Genomic DNA, 18536 nt, shown 5'->3' on the forward strand with positions numbered 1-18536 from the left:
CTACTCCAATAGGAAATGAATTTTGAACTCCCAACGTAGACCTAACCCGAAGAGACATCCCCCAGGTCTCGATCATTTTTTACCAGTAATTTTCACTGTTGGCAAAACACAGATCAGCGTTAATCGAATCTCAAGGGGAAAAAAATTGATTATTCTAGGTTGAATCATATTAAATATACGGAATAGTTACAAAATAGCCTATCAGATGGTTATTTAGGCGTTGCTCTTGTGTCAGGCTATCACAGTGAGAACGATACGTCAGCGAGAAAGTTGAGAACAGGAATTCCAAGAAAGTAGCTGTGAGTATGGTGATCGAAGAGGCTAGAATAATAACTGATTAAATAGAAAATAATGAAATTTTGAATTTACTAGTTTGAAATTTCTGCTTCCTTTTTGGATTTGTTGCTCTTGGTGGAAATAATAGGTGTGTGAATAGTCTTGTCGACAAAAAGCACTTGTGTTCCCGGTTCTGACTCATTTGGATTTCAAGTATGGATCATCCTCTTGCTCCAATAGCTTTGGGCACTGATTCCAGGTCTACTCTATCTGCGGCTGCATTTCCGTCGTTTTCATCGACTTCACAAGGACTTAATATTGGAAATGTGCTGAAGCAATTAGCTAAAGGCCTGCGTACATCTTATACAGGTACCTCAACGGCCCCGCTCCCATTCGCTATCAGCACATCAAGTGATCCACGAAACAATCAAATAGATGGCATTCATATTACCGAACTCTTTAACCGCCTAAATTCAGATACTGACGAGGATCGGCGAATTGAAGCTGCTGAAATATTTACAAGAGCTATCAGATGCTTGATTCTCCCGGCTAGTATTGTCGAAATATGGTATGCTGCACAGGATATGCTTAATCCAGCAAACTCTGTACCTACTCGAGGTGCTGCTTGGAATTTGCTGGCGACTTGCATACAGTTCGATTCGGATCCGGATGCGGTTTCTGTCAACAAACTGGTATATTACCGAGCAATCGTGGAATATCCTGTTGGTGAAGATTTCATTTTTCAGCTCGAAGCCTTTAAAATGTTAACAAAAGACGGTCGCGAGCTTCCAGTTTTAGGACCATCAGAAAGTCCGTTTGTTATGGCTTTATCAAATTGGTTTCAAACGCTCATCGAAAGATTAATATCACGCAACACACCACTGAGTGAGCAAGCTTTGCAGGAAGGACAGCAGACGCTTGATTCTCTTTGCTCTTATATAGTCAATGTGGTGAAGTTTAATTACTACGCTTTTGACAATGACGATATAATTCTGCTACTACAAGATTTGATCAGCTTGATAAATCTCCCATACAACGACCAACTTTTAACAAAACTTGTGACCTTCATAGATACTTTGCTTGTATATGGAAATGTGCCCATGATTATGCTTTCCAGCAGTGTTGAATCTCTTTGTTTCATTTCTCATGCGGTTCCAGAGATGCTTGATTCATGTTGCAATGCAATTGCAAAACTTATCAATAGCCATCTAGCAAATAACACAGTCAGCACGTTACATAATGTTCTTCGATCTGAATGCCTCAGTCAACAAAATACAGTCCTTGGATCTATCATTGTTTTGCGCAAACTTCTTGAAGTAGAGCGAAACGTGATTTCGGCTACTTTGAATTTAAAAGTTAGCTCGGTTATGAAGTCTTATAGGATTGCGTTGTCTAATTATGAAAGCAGCGAAGTCAGTTTGTGTGTTTTCACAAATGTCATTGATCTTATCCTGGGACCTGCTACTTTCAGTTTGTTTACTTTAGATGACTTCAACTCGCAAAATTCGCCTTTCAGAGTTCTTATATCTGCCATTCCATCCATTGAGATTAATCATGGATCAGATCCAGTTTATTTGGCTCTCCAGCCGCTTTTCAATAAGCTTTATAAATCCTATTCAGCTGGAAACTTTACAGGTTCCCCTAAGTTTTTGGCGTTATTCTATCTGGAATTAAATCGATTTTTGGATGAACAGCTTGCTGAATCTGTTGTTGATATTTTTGCTAACGAGTGGCTCTGCTTGCCAGGCTCAGAGGAATGGGAGAAAAATGCTCGAGCTTTGTCGGATGCTTTCTACAGTAATTCTCGTCGCTCATTATCACTTCGTATCAAAACTTTTGATTTTCTAACCGACATTTATCTTCAAGGAATGGAATTTGGTGCAGATGAGTTAAGAGAAAGAGACATGGATCATCAGTTTCTAAAAGACTTGTTCAGAGATATTAATCATGAGCCAGATATGGATCTTCTGCAACATGTCGTGAGCTTTGGAACTAGTCGAGTTCCTTCAATGTCTCCTCAGATATTCATTTGGTTCCTAAATACTTTATCTGATTGCATGCATGAGCAAAATAACCATGTTGACAGATATGAGAGATTGTCGCTCCCTGTTGAAAGTGTTCAACGCATTTCAAACTCGATGAGTCCTCGAGCTGAGTTTTCGTCGGATATATATGCAAAGCCCAACAATAGTCAATTTAGTAGATCTTCTACGTCTACTGGGAGTGTCCGATCGACAGACACTTTTGAAGATTATGCTATGAAGCGCCCAATGGAGACAGCTGCGACTGAAATCATTGCTCACGCTTATGTTCGGATTTTCCTTAGCAGTCTGGAATTATCGGGAGAGAAAACAGCATTGATTTACCGTGAAATATTACTTGTTGTTCAATCTTTTTCCAACTGGAATGCTCAAACCATTTTGATCCTGTTTCGGCTGTTATTCCGGATACGAGTGAACTCAGCATCGCGAGTCTTAATATCACATCCTACCGATATGGATGGACTTGCCGAGTCATTACAACGTGAGCGCGGATCGATGACACCTCAAGAACTTAAATTAGCGTTGTGGGCCTATCCAGAGACTGATGCCATAGCTCAAGAAGTATTACCATCACGCGCAAGCTATTTTGTGACCGCTCGTGGTCAAAATGGTGCCGAAGTTGATCACGGTTCTCATACTAATTCAACTGTGTATGAAGAGTGTACTTTTAATTCTCAAACAGGAACGGCCGTGTTGAACATTTCATCTTGGCTTTCTGTCATTGTTTGTCTAATTGAAAGAGGAGGTGATTGGGATTTGTATTCTTACATTCTCGCGCACATGGCACCTCAAATATCCAATGTTCAGTTGTTTTGCGAATCAAATGAGGCCCTAAAAGATCTACGGAAAGCCATATGCGAACAGCTTTCGACTAAAATAGCGCAAACTGTTTTTCCAAATCGACTTACTAAGAGCGATGTTCAAGTAGTTCTAGTGCGATCTATGTCCTCACTAATTGCATATCATTCATTATTTTCTCGTGCCGACCAAGATCTGATTGTGAAAGCTGCTTTAGTTGGATTAAGAAGTAGAGAAAAGGTGATTGTCGCTTCTATTCACTTTTTACTTATTTGCTGTTACGAATTCCCAGATTCGATGAGAAAAGTTCTTCCAATTGTCTTTACCGATTTGCGGAAGAAAATCACGAATACCACTCTCAGCGTTCATATTTTGGATTTTCTTTCTGGATTGGCGCGAATTCCCACTCTAACCTCCAATTTCACCCAAGACGATTTTAAAGTTGTCTTTGCAATGGCGTTTGGATATATGGAACATTCGACTTCTGTTTCACAGAATGCCTCTTCTTCGTTTGCAGACAGTGACGAGACCAGTAAGCCCAACTGGGTGCTTTCTGAGTATTTGGCTGCTTTATCTCATAGTGTTGTGGCATCATGGTTTGTGACGATGAAAATGCCTGACCGCCAAGTTTTAGCTCCATACATCGTTCGCGGGCTGTTGCTATCGAATGGCTGCAAAACTGACGATATTCCTTACTTGCCCGGACACACTACAACAGCAAGTCAAGAGCGAACTTGGGCTACTATTGATCTAGTCCTACGGTTCAGTTATTCTAGTACAGATGTCAAAATGCTCAGAGTGGGTGAAGGTTTGGACACTGGATCTGAGAATGAGGTAGCAAATGCTTGGATATTCGGGTTTAGCATCGTGACTATGAAGACATTCAAGAGTTCTGGACTTACACAGTTAATAATCCGAAAACCCACAGGATCAACAAAATATACGATATACTTTAATAATAGAATTCTCACGGGTTGGATTGATGTGGATGAGAGTGAAAGTGGACATGAAGCACGAGCACCAATGCTGGCTGGATTAGTAACGCCAGAAGATCAGCTTGCTCGGCTTCCGAGACATTTTTTCACGGAGTTTGTCGGCCCTGCTGAAAAGTTGTTACATTCTGTTCCTTTACTAATACCGAATGTCATAAAAAACCAGGCGCTGCGCAGAGCAATTGAGATTTATGATCGGACGCCCGTTGTCGAACTGCACAAGATTGGAATCGTCTACATTGGCTTGAACCAATGCACCGAACAGGAAATATTGGCGAACTCCGTTGGCTCAAAAGCCTATCTTGAATTTCTCGATGGCATGGGCCAATTGACGAAGTTGAAAGGTAACCGACAAATTTACACTGGTGGTCTGGACACTGAAAGCGACCAAGATGGCGAATATGCCTACACATGGGCAGATAAAATTAGCCAGGCTGTTTTCCATACAACAACATTAATGCCAAGTCGCCGCAAATGTACTGACGGAGTGGGACTACAAAAGACGGATGGAACGTACGATCCTGAGTGTCTGGCTTTTAAGAAGAGGCACATTGGAAATAATTTTGTGAATATTTATTGGAACGAGTCTGGATTACCATTTGACTTTGACGTGATCAAGTCTCAATTTAATTTTATCAATATTGTGATTTCACCGCATACGAAGGCGTCCTCTTCGTTTTCGAAAACACCGTCAATTGCTTCATCACTGCTTGGCGGCGAAGGAATGACATACCAAGCAGGTTTTGACTTTTTCAAAGTTCGAGTTTATATCAGAGAAGAAGTTGGACGGATCGCGTTATTTTCGCCTGCAAATCATTTGAAATTGATTGGAAAGCAGTCTCTTCCGTTATTCATTCGAAATCTGGCTTTTAACGCAGATATATTTGCCATGGTATGGCACACAGGTCCAACAGACGAATTTTTGAGTAGCTGGCAATTTAGAGTGCGTCAAGCAAAGCGTCTGCGTGCTAAAGTAGAAACTATAATCGAAGAAGAGAAAATCAAGGCAACTGAAATAGGAAAGTCGAATTCAGTGTTAACTGAATCTGAGACTGATCAATCATGATGCAAAGGTCCGGTTCCCTTCTAATCGGGGTGTCCGCGGAAGTTAAATACGGTTAGCCGAAATATTGAAGAGCACAGGTAGTTGGAAGAATTCACTGGACAATGGTCTTTAAAGAACGATATCATTCTCCTTGTTAATCATCAGAAGTAAAAGCATGAAATGTGTTTCAGAAATGATTTGAAAAAAAAAGGAGCTTGCCGAATTCAGAGAATACGAATTGGTATGGCGAGAGATTGTATATATACTCGATAAATCTAATATTTTGGTTGAGGCTCATGTCGTAGATTGAAAGACGTCATTGTTAGTTTCAGAATGTTCTTGAACCAGGCGTAAAAAATCTGCTTGCTCAGTAATCGTAAGACGAGCCCATATAGTATTGAAATCCGCAGAATTGAAATCAATATCATTCATTCTTCGTTGCAGATCCTTCCTGTTCTGATCTCTAATAACTTCATTGTCACTTTCCGCTAGCTCATCGTCCGAATCTGCTGACGATATATCATTCACATACTTTTTGTATTCTCCATATGGATCTTGTTCAGCCAAAATCTCATATTCATGAACCAGCTCTCGTAATCTCTTTTGCTCACGCAGATCAACATTCGATATCGATGGTTTCGCCAGCATCATCGAATTATCAGTCAGAACATCTCGCCTAAAAGATAAAACGCACGCAGAATGTGACCTCGATTTATAACATTTTAATGAACAATAATGCTGATTACAACGAGGACATTCATATTTGGATATATGTGCTGCTGTCGGGGGACAAAATTGACACATTCTAGCATCCGAAATCGGTACTCCAGACAGTGAGGCTTCCACAGACTCCGATATCACCTGAAGAAAGTCCGACCGTGATGCCGACGATTTTGCTATTGTTATCATATTGTTTGAAGTCATTTTAGTTCAATCCGGCTTGTCTGCCTCAATATTAATATTAATTAATATTAATGATGTTCACAGCTCTGGCCTTGCGAATAAAAAATATTCATTGGGTTAGGTTACTATTTCGGTCTACATACAGCGATCGAAACATAAATATGGAATTTTCTATATAAAAGCATAAGACTACTCTTCCAAAACCTTCTTCAGACGAGCAATTTGGTCTAAGACTGCGGACTTCGCAGTGCCACCAATAGCATCGCGGCGCTCAACGCTTTTTTCAAAATCAAAGACCTCAGCAACAACATCTTCACCAAAACGGCCATCCACGCTCTGAAGCTCTGACAGTGAAAGCTTATCGATTCCACCGACCTTTTTATCTTCGGCGAGTTTTACTACTGCTCCTGAAATATGATGAGTTTCGCGAAACGGAACACCTTTGCGGACAAGATAATCTGCCAAGTCGGTCGCAAGCATATCAGGAGTCAGAGCAGCCAGCATTCTTTCTTTCTCCACAGTCAAAGTAGAAAGCACACCGGTGGCGATCTGAATCGAATGAGAAACAGTTACAAGTGCATCAAATAAAGGTTCTTTATCTTCCTGAAGGTCTTTGTCGTAAGTGCTCGGAAGTGATTTCAAAGTCATCATGAACCCAGCGAGACCGCCAAACACACGACCAGCCTTTCCACGAAGCAATTCCAGCGAATCAGGGTTTTTCTTCTGAGGCATAAGGGAAGATCCAGTAGAATAAGCATCCGCAAGAGAAATAAATCCAAATTCAGCAGTAGAGTAAATGATCATATCTTCCGAAAATCGCGAAATATGATTCATCAACAAGGAACCCCAAAACATTGTCTCGACAACGAAGTCACGGTCTGAAACCGCAGTCAAAGAATTCGGCACAAGGCCATCAAATTTGAGCTCTTTTGCAAGGAAATCTCGATCAATACCGTAAGGATGACCTGCTAGAGCACCACAACCAAGCGGAGATAGATTTACACGCTCAATGACTTGTTCCAATCTTTGCAAATCCGACGACAAATAAGTTGCGTAGGAGAGCAACCAATGACTCCAGCGAATGGGCTGTGCACGCTGTAAATGAGTATAACCAGGCATCAAAATATCAATCTCAACGTTTGCACGAGCAACAAAGACACCCAATAATTCCTTCAGCTGCCGCTTGATTTCAAGAAGTTGCTCGCGAACATAAATCCGCATATCCGTCGCAACCTGATCGTTACGAGAACGGCCAGTATGAACTTTTCCAGCAATTCCTCGACCAATAATCTCTCCCAGACGACGCTCGTTCGCAGTATGGATGTCTTCATCGTCCGCCTGTTCTTCAAATTTACCTGCCTCCCATTCCGCCAATACAACTTTCAATCCGCGATGAATCTCAGACAATTCATGATCATTCAGTAGACCTAATTTATGCAATCCTGCGGTGTACACCCTCGTACCCTCGATATCAGCCTCATACATCTTTTGATCGTAAGGAAATGACGCATTATACAATTGCATCAAAGGATCCAATCCTCCTACAAAATTAGAGAAAAAAGATCAAATTACAAAATCAAATACAAACCTGTGAAACGGCCTCCCCAAAGAGACTTTAAATTCTGTTGATCAGTCATTACTCTCTTAAGTCCAAGAAAATAATAAGATTAGTCGGGACCTAGTTAATTGACTTGTTCAGTTAGTTCTGCGATAAGACAGACCATAATGAGAAAACTACCAGCTTTTACCAAAATCTTTTGTTATTATGCACGTGCGGCGTGCACTTGTCACTGGCTGAACGCCTGAACGAATTGAACATTGCTATTCATTTAAACTTTTCAGACAAAACTAAAATCAAAATTAATAAAATAGTCTAATTTATAGTATCAGATTCAAAATAATATTGTTATTAGATAAAATAAATTAAAAAAAAACCTCCGAAACGGGGAATTGAACCCCGATTTGCCCGGTGAGAGCGGACCGTGCTAGCCATTACACTATTTCGGACTTGTTACAATTTTTGGTTACTTCAATTTTATATCAAGTGGAAACTTTTGTGGAATTGTGAACGCCTTATTTGGCTATTCTTTGTGAAGAGTGGTAAATTTTTGTTACTGCTGCACATATGAACTCCAATAATCTGGAATTAGAATTGAACGATCAAAAAATGTAGAAATAAATCAGAGTCAGCGAATGTGTGATTTGATTGAGCTATTTGCTGTAGTTACCGGGTTTAAAAGTGTTCCATACTGCAATGAAAATACTGCAGAACGATGCCAAAGAAGTCGATTGAATTTTATCAGATAACCTTCAATGATAAGCGCACATGGAAAAAGAAATAGATTAGTAGAAACATGCAAAGAACAAATGAATTTGACGCTCGCAGTAATTAGATCTTTTGATTCATGCATTCCAAATAAATTACAAGTCTATAAACCAATTAGGCTTAGCAAATCTTGGTCTACTGAAGCAAGAGCATCTTTAACTAGTTCATTTCTTTTGCATATCAATTAGCGTGCGGTTGAAATTCGCCGAAAAAAAGTTATCTGCTAGACATCGTCACATCGCTTTGTGAGCGATAAACTTGTCAGCTAGCAGCTTTGAAAACTAAAGTAAATCAATTTAATTTTTTTTGATAAATATTACTACATTAAATTATTGTAAGAACCACATTATTATACAGTATACATTTCACACCACGAGATGGCCAAGACGATCCAGTAGGCCATAATAGTGCGGCGCAGGTAATTATATATCCTAACTCGGCAAATCACCTGAGTATATGAAGGAAAGCAGGAACAAGGTCATGCTATTCTCAAATTACTTCATGTAGGTTTCCCGATAATAAAGTAATTAATTATCATGCACATTTTTGTCGCACTTTAGATGCTCACCGGTGCAATAGGGGATCAGATGAAAGCCAATTCCAGAATTGAATGGTACACAAATCACGCCAGAAGGGGGGCGGAATTTCCAGGGGTTTTGGTCGGGAGAGCCACCACTCGCATCTATTGTGTTGGATAATGCCATGATGCCTTCTAATCATACCTAGAATCGGATAGAAACCTTAGAGCACTTCTTCGCCAGCTTCGACCATCTTCCCGGCTAAATATTGGTAAATTGTTGTCCAAGCAGATTCTGCAGCGTCAGTAAAGCGGTCTCCTAGTCGATCTCGAAGAGTATCTACGAGCACCTCTCCCACCAATGAATAGTTGTCTGGTTCAATTCCCATCAAATAGGCATGACGATGACCAAGCTGCTCCAATTTGTCGTCTAGAACATGGATGTCATTGAGCATTTTCAGTGCAGATCCAAAGATGCCTGAGATTGCTGCCGCTTGGCGATGCATGTCGGGAAACATATACTCCAATTCAGGATCCCGTCCAAAAAGGTTTTGATAGAATTGACTATAGAACACATTTGCAGATTCTTCTGTACCGCATATTAGCGAATAGGTTTCTCTAACTGCTCTTTTCTGCTCAGCGGAAAATGTAATATCTCGGACGGGCTTCTCATTGGCTCTCTGATCTCCAACTAGCTTTCGTTCAGTAGTCGCTTCTTCTTCTTCGGCAACGTTACTCAACACTCGGTGTTCAAATGCATACTGAGAACCCTCTGGAGATGTACTAATCGCAATCACAGATTCACCGTAAGAAGTCAGCTCGGGTGTACTTGGACAAGAAAATGTGTCTGTCAAGTCTACGCCGGAGTCGGAAGAAGTCTCTGAGGAGGTGGATGTTCGACCAGTAACTTCCAGTAGCTGATATGAAGACAAATCCTCATTCAAACTGAGTTTCTGCAAGCCTAGAAGATCATCTCTGCGGATCGTCTGAACGGGTGATAAGTCATAGTCAACGAGATTGTAGGCCTGCTGTTCCATTGCTTTTGAAATTTAAAATTTGAAAAAAGTATATGCAGTTTCTATTAATTCTAAAAATTCTGTAGATGCAGCGGGCGTATACATTTTATGGTTCCATGCGATTACAAAGGTCATATATATAATGTTCACATGCGAAATGTCATTAGGCTGGTGGCCCAAGAGGAAGTAAGCTATTGTAGACATTCTTCCTGTCTAGGGAGTTTCTCTGTTGGCTCAAGTGGTCAAACCGGTCAATCTCCTGATCCTTACCACACTATGCCCAGCCTCGTCCTTCCATAGTCAGAACATTCCCGTACTTGTCTTTCTCTCACTCTAAGCGAAAATAGTTTAGCTGACTATGTCATGCATAAATTTTCGAATATAGATCTATTTCCTTGAATTTATTGCGCTTGTAATTGAAAATAGTATGTTTCATGCTAGCATTTTTCGGTTGACCAACAGATAACTACAACCGCCACTTCCAGCCTCCTCGTGATCATCTTTTCCATCCATCGCTTTCGTCCGTTTCCCTGCTCAACAGCAGGGTGGAGCTGGCCATCTAATCGTGTTATTTAACCAGAGGGCTTTATTCAACCAGAGGGCTAGCTTTATAAACTTTCTTCTGAAAGTTAATCAATTTCCTTGGGCCTTCAAAACTATTAGATTTACTTCTTAATTGCTTTAGGATTAATCTTATATACACATTTCACCATAAGGTAGCCTAAAATATGCATCCTGCACATTTTGCTGATCATTATTCTTGAATACACTAATCTCCAGCCCTATTGTTCCTTCTTTTCTAAAAATGCTTTTGCTGTACCTTTACTTCCATCCCGGTAAATGCCAAAAGCATAAGCTACCCGAATGGTTATTAGGTCAATGGCCATTTTTATGCTATCTCTCGCTAGAACCATTTTGCTTCCGTCAACCTCATGCCACGAAATCGGTACTTCTACTACTGCAAGTCCCTTCCTCTCCCCTATTATTAAGACTTCGACGTCGAATATCCATCCTTCAGTATGCATGAAAGGAAATATTTTAGCGACTGCCTCACGGTCAAACATTTTGAATCCACACTGCGTATCTCCGATAGAGCGGATTCCAAATATATACAGTAATGTATGTAGTCCGTACATCAAAAGGTTTCTGATTAGGGAGCGTTTCACGACCGCATCCGTTGAAACCATATGCGCGCGCGATCCTAGCGCGATTCTTCCCCAGTCGCTGTTCAGCTGTGTGATCTCTCCATAAAGATTCTTAACGTCTGAAAACTCAGACGCACCATCCGCATCCGCAAATATGATGTATTCTCCACGACAACGTTGCATTCCATGTGTGACTGCTCCACCTTTTCCACGATTTTTCACTAATTGGCACACGCGAAACTGATTTTCGGGCACGTTGTTTTCTGAGGCAAAGGTAAGACCTACCTCTACTGTCTGATCTTTACTTCCGTCGTCTACAAGTAGGATTTCCCAAGTCACGCTTTTGCCATCAATTTTCCATTCGCGTAATACTTTCACGGTCTCTTCTAGCATTATGGGCAACCTCTCGGTTTCATTGTATGCAGGAATAACCACTGACAGAAATAAGCTCGCCTCATCCGTAATCTTTGGTAGTGGCCGAGCCTCGCTAACTTCTTTTCCTACCACAGTCACATAAGTTTCTTCGCTTTCTTCTACCGGTCGTGGAAAAGGTGCTATTGTTCGCACCACCCAATAGACCACTGCCAATCCCAATACAATAACAGCAAATACCCATCCCAGGATCAGTAAGCACAAAGTCGTGGCACTAGCATCATTGACCAGATCTGGATGGCCTAGCGAGAGATATGAAACTGCTAATTTCTTGTATGACCAGCCATCGACAAGTAATGATTCTGCATTTGACGAATCAGTAGTAACTTCAGGTACACTAGTTGTCCGCGAAAGTCCGGGTGTAGAATTCATCTTGATTCACTGGAACTTTGGGTAGTCTTCGGCTTGACTCACGGCACACAGCAGATTCTAACACAGAATCGCTAGCCAAGAATCTAGCAAACTGGCCGAAAAAGTGTCACGATACCTGCTCTGCGAAATCAATCGAGTACAGTTCGCGTACGGACATTGCTTTCCTAGAAGTACAGGACACGTTGCCTGGGGAAGGGGCTGGTCTTCTGGAGAGCGCGGCTCATCCCAAACCTGGCATAAATACACAGATTTTGACTGTCTCCTATAAATCACGTGAATACGCGATTTGGTTTGATTACTTGTTTCCTCATTCGAACTCAATTTAGAATCAGTGAGTCACGATTTAAAAGATTGGTATTAGGAAGTCTTCCGGATTTTGAATCTAAATTTCAGTGCAGTTCGATATGAATAAGGTCAGATTGAAACGCAGAGGGCAGGCAAGAAATATTATATATCCATCACTTGCTGCTTTGGTAGCCACAGTTGTATCGTATTCATTTGCATTTGTGTCCGTCTATGAGTATTCATTGACAACCACTTCTACTCTATTACCTGGCGCCGAACGTTCTGCTTCATGGGCCTTCACTACTAAAAGTGACCCGTTTGATTTTAGACTTAATACTCGCCTTGCTTATCGAGTTGGCCACAAATGGAAGACAATCTTTGAACCCACTGTTAGAACATACAACTTTGTCGTGTCTGACATCAAGGGTTCACCCGATGGATACGAGCGTTCTATGACCGTCATCAACGGAAAATATCCTGGCCCTTTGATAGAAGGAAATAGAGGAGATCGTATCATCATCCATTTATCCAACCAAGGTTCTTCACCTACCAGTATTCATTTTCATGGTCTGTTCATGAATGGCACAAACTTCATGGATGGTGCCGGTGGTGTAGCGCAATGTTTTATCCCCTCTGGCGGTCAGTTTACATACAATTTCACTCTCGAGGGTCAATATGGGACTCATTGGTATCATTCTCATTATGAGGCGCAGTATTCAGACGGAGTAGTGGGTCCAATTGTGATTCATTCGGTTGAGGAAGATCTGTTGATACGTAACAGATACGACTATGACATGGTGATAATGCTTTCGGATTGGTATCATAAGCATTCTTCCGAATACCTTCGTGAATATGCTCGGCCCGGTGTACGTTCTGTTCCACCGATTCCTGATAGTGGTTTGATCAATGGTGCCGGTCATTTTGATTGTTCTAAGGTGTCCGATCCTCAAGAAGTTTGCAATCCGGACCAATCTAAGTATGCTGCATTCTGGTTCCAGAGAAACAAGAGATACAGGCTTCGCCTCATTAATATTGGTTCTACTGTTGCATCTACATTTTCAATCGAAGGTCATGACTTTACAATAGTCGAAGCGGAGGGAACAATAGTCGATCCAGTTACGGTAGACAAGCTAAGTGTCGGTCTAGCGCAGCGGTATTCTATATTTTTTGAAACCTCGTGGGACGTGGATTCGGTATTTTTGATGCATTCGGAGCTGAATTTGCACTGTATCTCAGATCGTAGAGGTCCTGTATTAGATCCCGACGTTCAAGCTGTTGTTGTAGTAACCGATCGCTCCCCCGATGACTTTGATGATAGCGATGATTGGCTATTTAACAACACAGACTTAGTGACTTCGTTACTTTCGGAGGCTAATTATTCAGAACCTGATGATATATATTGTCGAGGTTTTAATGACTCATATTTAGTACCATCAGTTGCGGTCCAAGTTCCTGATGCAACTCATTTCTATCGACTAGATATTTCCTTTGAGTTTAATGACTCTCAAAATTTTCTTGCATATCTTAATTCGACGAGTTGGACACCAGCGCAGCCTGCAACACTGCGACAGGCATATGACATGTTAATGACTTCTAATGAAAATAGCTCACTTTTGACCACTCACGAAGGCTTGCTTCCAGTCGGTACATTTGGCGGTGATCAAAACCAGATGGTGTTCAATGTTCCGAAGTATGCGGTGATTGATCTTTTGATCACTCAGCCCCGGCTTATTCCCCATCCATTTCACTTGCATGGAACCAATTTTTTTATTCTAGACCGACAGCTTGAGCAATTTGATTACAGCAAATATGGGAAGCACGTCACCACAAATCCTATGAGACGGGACACTGTTCAGGTATTAGGTTACACGTTGATCCGTTTTATCGCTGATAACCCCGGTGTCTGGCCTCTGCATTGTAGGAGAACAGTTTTAGACTATACACTGAAGACATACTAACTAGAAGCAGGTCATTTAGCGTGGCACTTGGAAACTGGTATGCTAGCGCAGTTTTCGATCATGGCTGATAAAATACCCAAATTTGATTTCCCTCGAGATTGGATGAATCTGTGTAAAGCCTGAGACCTGAGTGTTATATCCTATATTTGTATATTTTAATTATGCGGAGAGCAGCGCTGAAAAAGTTTATATTTTTATATTACAATTTGAAGCAATCTAGATACAGTAGTATCTATCGCCAAAATCACCCAAACCAGGGACAACAAATCTAAGCAAGAGTTAGGCTCTGTACCAACATAATATTTCAAAAAAAAAAACTTACTTCTTTTCGTTCAGACCAGCATCGATAAAGCCTGTGACCAATTTTGCCTTCGGATAAAGGTTCGCAAAAGTTTTGACACCTTCAGGGGAAGCGATTAAGTTCAAGAACAAAATTCGTTCTTCGGGAACACCTTTTTCAAGCAAAACTTCTACTGCTTTGATAACTGATCCACCTGTTGCTAACATAGGGTCGAGAAGAAGAACATCTAGGAGAAGGAATTAAAATGCGCTCTCAATGTAAAGATATGTAACTTACAACGGTCGCTAATATCTTCCGGTAGTTTTTCATAAAACAGTTTAGCATCTGCTGTTTCTTCGTCACGCTGGATCAATATTTTACCGATTCTGACAGAACGACAGCAATCTCTAAGACCTTGTTCCATAGACTCGCCTGCGCGCATGATAGACACGCCACATATTTTTCCTTGGAAGCTTAATCCTTTGTATGGTAAATCTGGATGAGCAAAATATCAGTTATGAATTTTATTGAACTGGAGGAGATTCGGTTTACCAGTCGGGGTGGAGACTTCACAGTTGTCAACTGGCAAGTGGTTAAGACCTAGAATTTAGATTAGTCCGCATAGTTATCTGAATTTTCTGAATATATATGCCTTCTTCGACAAGCAATCTTATAATTCGATTACTATAGAATACGAAGTCGCCACGCTGTGTATTAGAATCACGAATGATTCTGTATAGTTTAGTTCATCTGATCATACTTCTAAACCAGGCCAATAGTAAGATTGAACATACGTGAAAAGAGCGATAAGCTGCGGAGTCTGAGGAAGTACGACGACATTTGGTATGTCTGAAGTAAGCGAGATGGTTGAGTTTAGGTTTGACATTTTTTATTCTCAAGAGTTATTCAAAGAAAATTAATCGAAAGCCAAGTAACAGAGTTTTAGTTGTTTACCTGAGTTAACAAAGGAAGGAAGTGAAAGTAGTGTGGTCCCAACCGTAATTGGGCTACTCACTCTAGATTAGTAAATGAACGAAATCAAAGCTCTACTAGCTCCTAAGCCAAAACATGTGGCAGGGATTATTGGTAATCTAGTTTACTTAATAATATCAACTAATATCAGAGTATACCATTGAAGACAAGATGTCGACGCCATCGAGCAAGAAAACTCCCCTAACGTACGGTCGGCGAAGGAAAGTTACATCTACTCCTAACGACCGCGCATCACCAGTTAAGGGCCCTAGACTGCAAGATCGCCAGCCCATATCTGATACGTCACCACGAGACTCCGGACTGACGGAAAAAACTTCAAGATTGGGATTTACTACCACAACCACTCCTAAGTCGGCTTTGTCCAGCAAGAGGAGAGATGGAAATAGTCAGGCAATCGATGATCTATTTTTCGTTCCAGCTGATGGTGAGAATACAATTGATGCGAATCAGAAGGAGTATGAATTCCAGGCAGGTGGAAAAATTAATGAAACTGCTTCTGAGTCGCCGCCAAAGTTCTCGGTTATAGGATCATTTGTCAGTCGAATGAGATCGCTGACTGCTTCGATACCATTATTATCACCAAAGAAGACGAGGGCGGAAGACCCAAAAACTGATGGATTTTATGTTATGTCTCCAGAATTAAAGACACCTGAAAAAGATACTTCACTTGAAATATCTCCAGAGACAGTGAAAGACGAATCTACGGAGACAGCGTTACAGATATCAAAGAGTCTAGCCCAGGCATCTTCACAAAGCAGGCTAAAGAGAACTCCAAAGCGGAAAAGCAGTCAAGAATTAGTGAAAGATGTATCAATGAAAAAACCGACTCCGATGACATCAAAAGCCATGAAGGACTTTGCAAGGTCGCAGTCATTAATGGCGTCAGATTCGACCTCATCAATATCAATACCTCAAGCAATAAAGTCCCCATTAATGGCGTCACCTTCGATTAAAAACTCAGCAAGGAAAGCGAACAAGCAATCCAAGAGACCATTGGCTAAAGTTATCGATACAGAAGCCAGAGATTTATTGAGTTATGAAGCTAAAACCTATCCGATCAATCAATTAATCAACCAGCCTATAGAACCGGAGCACGACACGATCGTCGTTCAAGTTGAGCCTCCTCCCTCGACTCCAAGACGGGCAGGAAATAGTTGGAATTTATTAGACGACCTAATGAATGAGACTAACTCCCCGGCTGCCTCTCCAAGGAAGGAGAAAATCAGCCAAATGATGTCTCCTCGAAAACGGTTGCCATCACCAACCATATTTACGGTGGATACGGAATCATCTATTTCGCAAGAAGAACAGTCACAGGGAAGTGAATTGATACTTCAAGAACAGCAAATGACCTCTTCACAAATTTCATCTTCACAAACAGGTAAGTCAGGCCGAATAACATATGGAGCTCAACGAAGCTATTTAGACGATGCCCTTCCCTCATCTAGTTCCAGACCGGCGTCATTAAGTCAAATAAGTGATGCGGAATTATTAGGCTTGGATTTATCACATTCTGTATCCCGTGATCCCATTATTCGAACAACAAATTCAAAGTATGACTGCGAAGAAGAAGAAGTAGGCACTGAAATTGGAGTCAAGTCGATCCATGAACTTCGAGCTTCGGGTGGAAATATAAAGTTTTTCGATGAAATGGAATATCTACTTGAGGGAATGCGACCTTCAGCTGGATTATCCAGTAGTCGGTCTACGCTAGTCGAACTTGCGTTAAAGTTCTCAGATAAATCCTTTGTTTTGAAATTCAAATCCGGAGGATTTTTAGAACGTGTGTTTGAAGCTACCCTTGCGCAGAATCTGCCTGCCACCGATCCTATTTCAAATTTTGCTCTTGGATTGATATTTTGGGAGCTGGAAGAAGACGAGGGGATTCTACTGGAATTAGTTGAAGAAAAAAATTTGATTGACTACTTTGTAAATATGCTGGACGACGATTCTGATATCTCGTCTATAGCACGGACGACTAAGGGCACGACAAAAATTTTGCAAAGTCTTGTAAGAATCTTCATGAATGTCACCCTATTCTTATACTAACATCTCTTAAGGTCAAAGATTTAAAAGAAACTTTCTTATCAAGAATGTCTGAAAGCGCAACAAGACCAAAGGTCGTATCTCGACAACTACTCTCATTAACGGCCCTACTGAAACTATCTGTGACATACGGTCAAATAGACTTGGTTGACAGGCTGGTTTCGGCATCATCGGTTTGGGGAAAGGTATTCACTGATGTAGAATTTGCTTTAAAGGAGCCTACGTTGGACCTATACAAGATCGATTTAGAAGTCGCACTTTTGGAAAATGTGGCAGAACGACAAACAGGAATCCTGAGTTCGCTACCAGGATTTCAAGAAGATCGGGTAGTGGTTATGACTAAAACGCTATTGAACATTCTATGCAAACATGAATATGCTAATATTTTTTCTACGTCCATTGTGATACTAAAATTGGCAACTCTTGTAACCAATAGTGGCGGAAAAGTATCTGACATTTTATGTACAGAAACTCTGATCGGATATGTGTTTGGCTGTACGCAGAAAGTATTAACAATGGAGGTCAAACTTGGTGACTATCCTTTAGAAGCAAATGTCGCTTTGTTTGGAATCGGACTAATGGCAAATCTATGTGAAAGTGCGCAAGCCCGGGCGCTGATGTGCTTACCAAAGCATTTGAATACGCTAATATCACTTTTCAACCAATCTCTTGGTCAAAAGGGTAGCATAGAATCGAAGAGAACTTTTAAGAATGACATTTCGGGATATCTGGCGCTCCTTCTAGGACATTTGTTGAAATCCAACGATGACGCTTTATTCCGGGCACGAGTTGGAGGATTCAGCATGATTTCCTCCATTGGAGAAGAACTTGAGTCCTTTCAGGATTACAGCGATGATTTGCAGTCCGAAAATGGAACAACAAGTTCTAGGGCAATTGTAAAGCAAATTCGCTCAATAACCGAGTCCTTGTATAAATACTAGTCAGTTCTTTGGTTAATTGATGAAATGTTAATACGTAGTTGGTTAGATAATATTTTACTGTGATGTGCTTTGTCGCCGCACTTCCTGTCCCAGACCCCACAATATAGATGTAGTCTCGCATGGTGGTTTTTGAAAAACTCAAACAAACAACATTTTAAGATTGATAAAA

General features: G+C 41.0%; 8 protein-coding genes and 1 non-coding gene across 9 annotated transcripts; 3 read left to right on the top strand and 6 right to left on the bottom strand.

Annotated features, from left to right (window-relative positions):
• The first annotated feature begins 109 nt into the window (after positions 1 to 109).
• On the top strand, positions 110 to 5447 carry V1516DRAFT_632290 (uncharacterized protein). Its single transcript, XM_066919966.1, has 3 exons — positions 110 to 299; positions 346 to 424; positions 491 to 5447. Exon 3 carries the CDS (start codon positions 492 to 494, stop codon positions 5172 to 5174), a length of 4683 nt encoding a protein of 1560 aa, XP_066780127.1. The 5' UTR covers positions 110 to 299; positions 346 to 424; position 491; the 3' UTR covers positions 5175 to 5447.
• On the bottom strand, positions 5448 to 5957 carry V1516DRAFT_618430 (uncharacterized protein; the record flags this gene model as incomplete). The annotated part of the gene is made up of 1 exon (XM_066919410.1): positions 5448 to 5957. The coding sequence occupies one exon, from the start codon at positions 5955 to 5957 to the stop codon at positions 5448 to 5450; it is 510 nt and encodes a 169-aa protein (XP_066780128.1).
• A 178-nt stretch (positions 5958 to 6135) lies between these two features.
• On the bottom strand, positions 6136 to 7793 carry V1516DRAFT_668962 (L-Aspartase-like protein). Its single transcript, XM_066921098.1, has 2 exons — positions 7645 to 7793; positions 6136 to 7597 (listed from the first exon to the last, which is right to left on the bottom strand). The coding sequence occupies exons 1-2, from the start codon at positions 7691 to 7693 to the stop codon at positions 6246 to 6248; spliced, it is 1401 nt and encodes a 466-aa protein (XP_066780129.1). The 5' UTR covers positions 7694 to 7793; the 3' UTR covers positions 6136 to 6245.
• Positions 7794 to 7991: 198 nt separating this feature from the next.
• On the bottom strand, positions 7992 to 8063 carry V1516DRAFT_t9. The gene has a single exon. It is a non-coding gene; the product is annotated as a tRNA-Glu (tRNA).
• A 636-nt stretch (positions 8064 to 8699) lies between these two features.
• Positions 8700 to 10008, bottom strand: V1516DRAFT_668965 (globin-like protein). The gene has a single exon (XM_066921099.1). It carries the CDS (start codon positions 9934 to 9936, stop codon positions 9124 to 9126), a length of 813 nt encoding a protein of 270 aa, XP_066780130.1. The 5' UTR covers positions 9937 to 10008; the 3' UTR covers positions 8700 to 9123.
• Positions 10009 to 10574: 566 nt separating this feature from the next.
• V1516DRAFT_668969 (nucleotide-diphospho-sugar transferase) lies at positions 10575 to 12060 on the bottom strand. The gene has a single exon (XM_066921100.1). The coding sequence runs from the start codon at positions 11862 to 11864 to the stop codon at positions 10698 to 10700; it is 1167 nt and encodes a 388-aa protein (XP_066780131.1). The 5' UTR covers positions 11865 to 12060; the 3' UTR covers positions 10575 to 10697.
• A 78-nt stretch (positions 12061 to 12138) lies between these two features.
• On the top strand, positions 12139 to 14569 carry V1516DRAFT_668971 (Cupredoxin). Its single transcript, XM_066921101.1, has 2 exons — positions 12139 to 14066; positions 14118 to 14569. The coding sequence occupies exons 1-2, from the start codon at positions 12269 to 12271 to the stop codon at positions 14228 to 14230; spliced, it is 1911 nt and encodes a 636-aa protein (XP_066780132.1). The 5' UTR covers positions 12139 to 12268; the 3' UTR covers positions 14231 to 14569.
• Positions 14324 to 15273, bottom strand: V1516DRAFT_662019 (putative uracil phosphoribosyltransferase; the record flags this gene model as incomplete). Its single annotated transcript, XM_066920412.1, has 6 exons — positions 14324 to 14375; positions 14430 to 14634; positions 14685 to 14882; positions 14940 to 14987; positions 15040 to 15119; positions 15182 to 15273. 6 exons carry the CDS (start codon positions 15271 to 15273, stop codon positions 14324 to 14326), a joined length of 675 nt encoding a protein of 224 aa, XP_066780133.1.
• Positions 15274 to 15320: 47 nt separating this feature from the next.
• V1516DRAFT_668976 (wings apart-like protein regulation of heterochromatin-domain-containing protein) lies at positions 15321 to 18404 on the top strand. Its single transcript, XM_066921102.1, has 2 exons — positions 15321 to 17390; positions 17441 to 18404. The coding sequence occupies exons 1-2, from the start codon at positions 15531 to 15533 to the stop codon at positions 18365 to 18367; spliced, it is 2787 nt and encodes a 928-aa protein (XP_066780134.1). The 5' UTR covers positions 15321 to 15530; the 3' UTR covers positions 18368 to 18404.
• Positions 18405 to 18536: the final 132 nt, after the last annotated feature.

The sequence above is a fragment of the Lipomyces oligophaga genome (genome assembly GCF_038497815.1).
Source record: "Lipomyces oligophaga strain CBS 7107 unplaced genomic scaffold V1516scaffold_1, whole genome shotgun sequence".
NCBI classification, from domain to species: domain Eukaryota; kingdom Fungi; phylum Ascomycota; class Lipomycetes; order Lipomycetales; family Lipomycetaceae; genus Lipomyces; species [Lipomyces] oligophaga.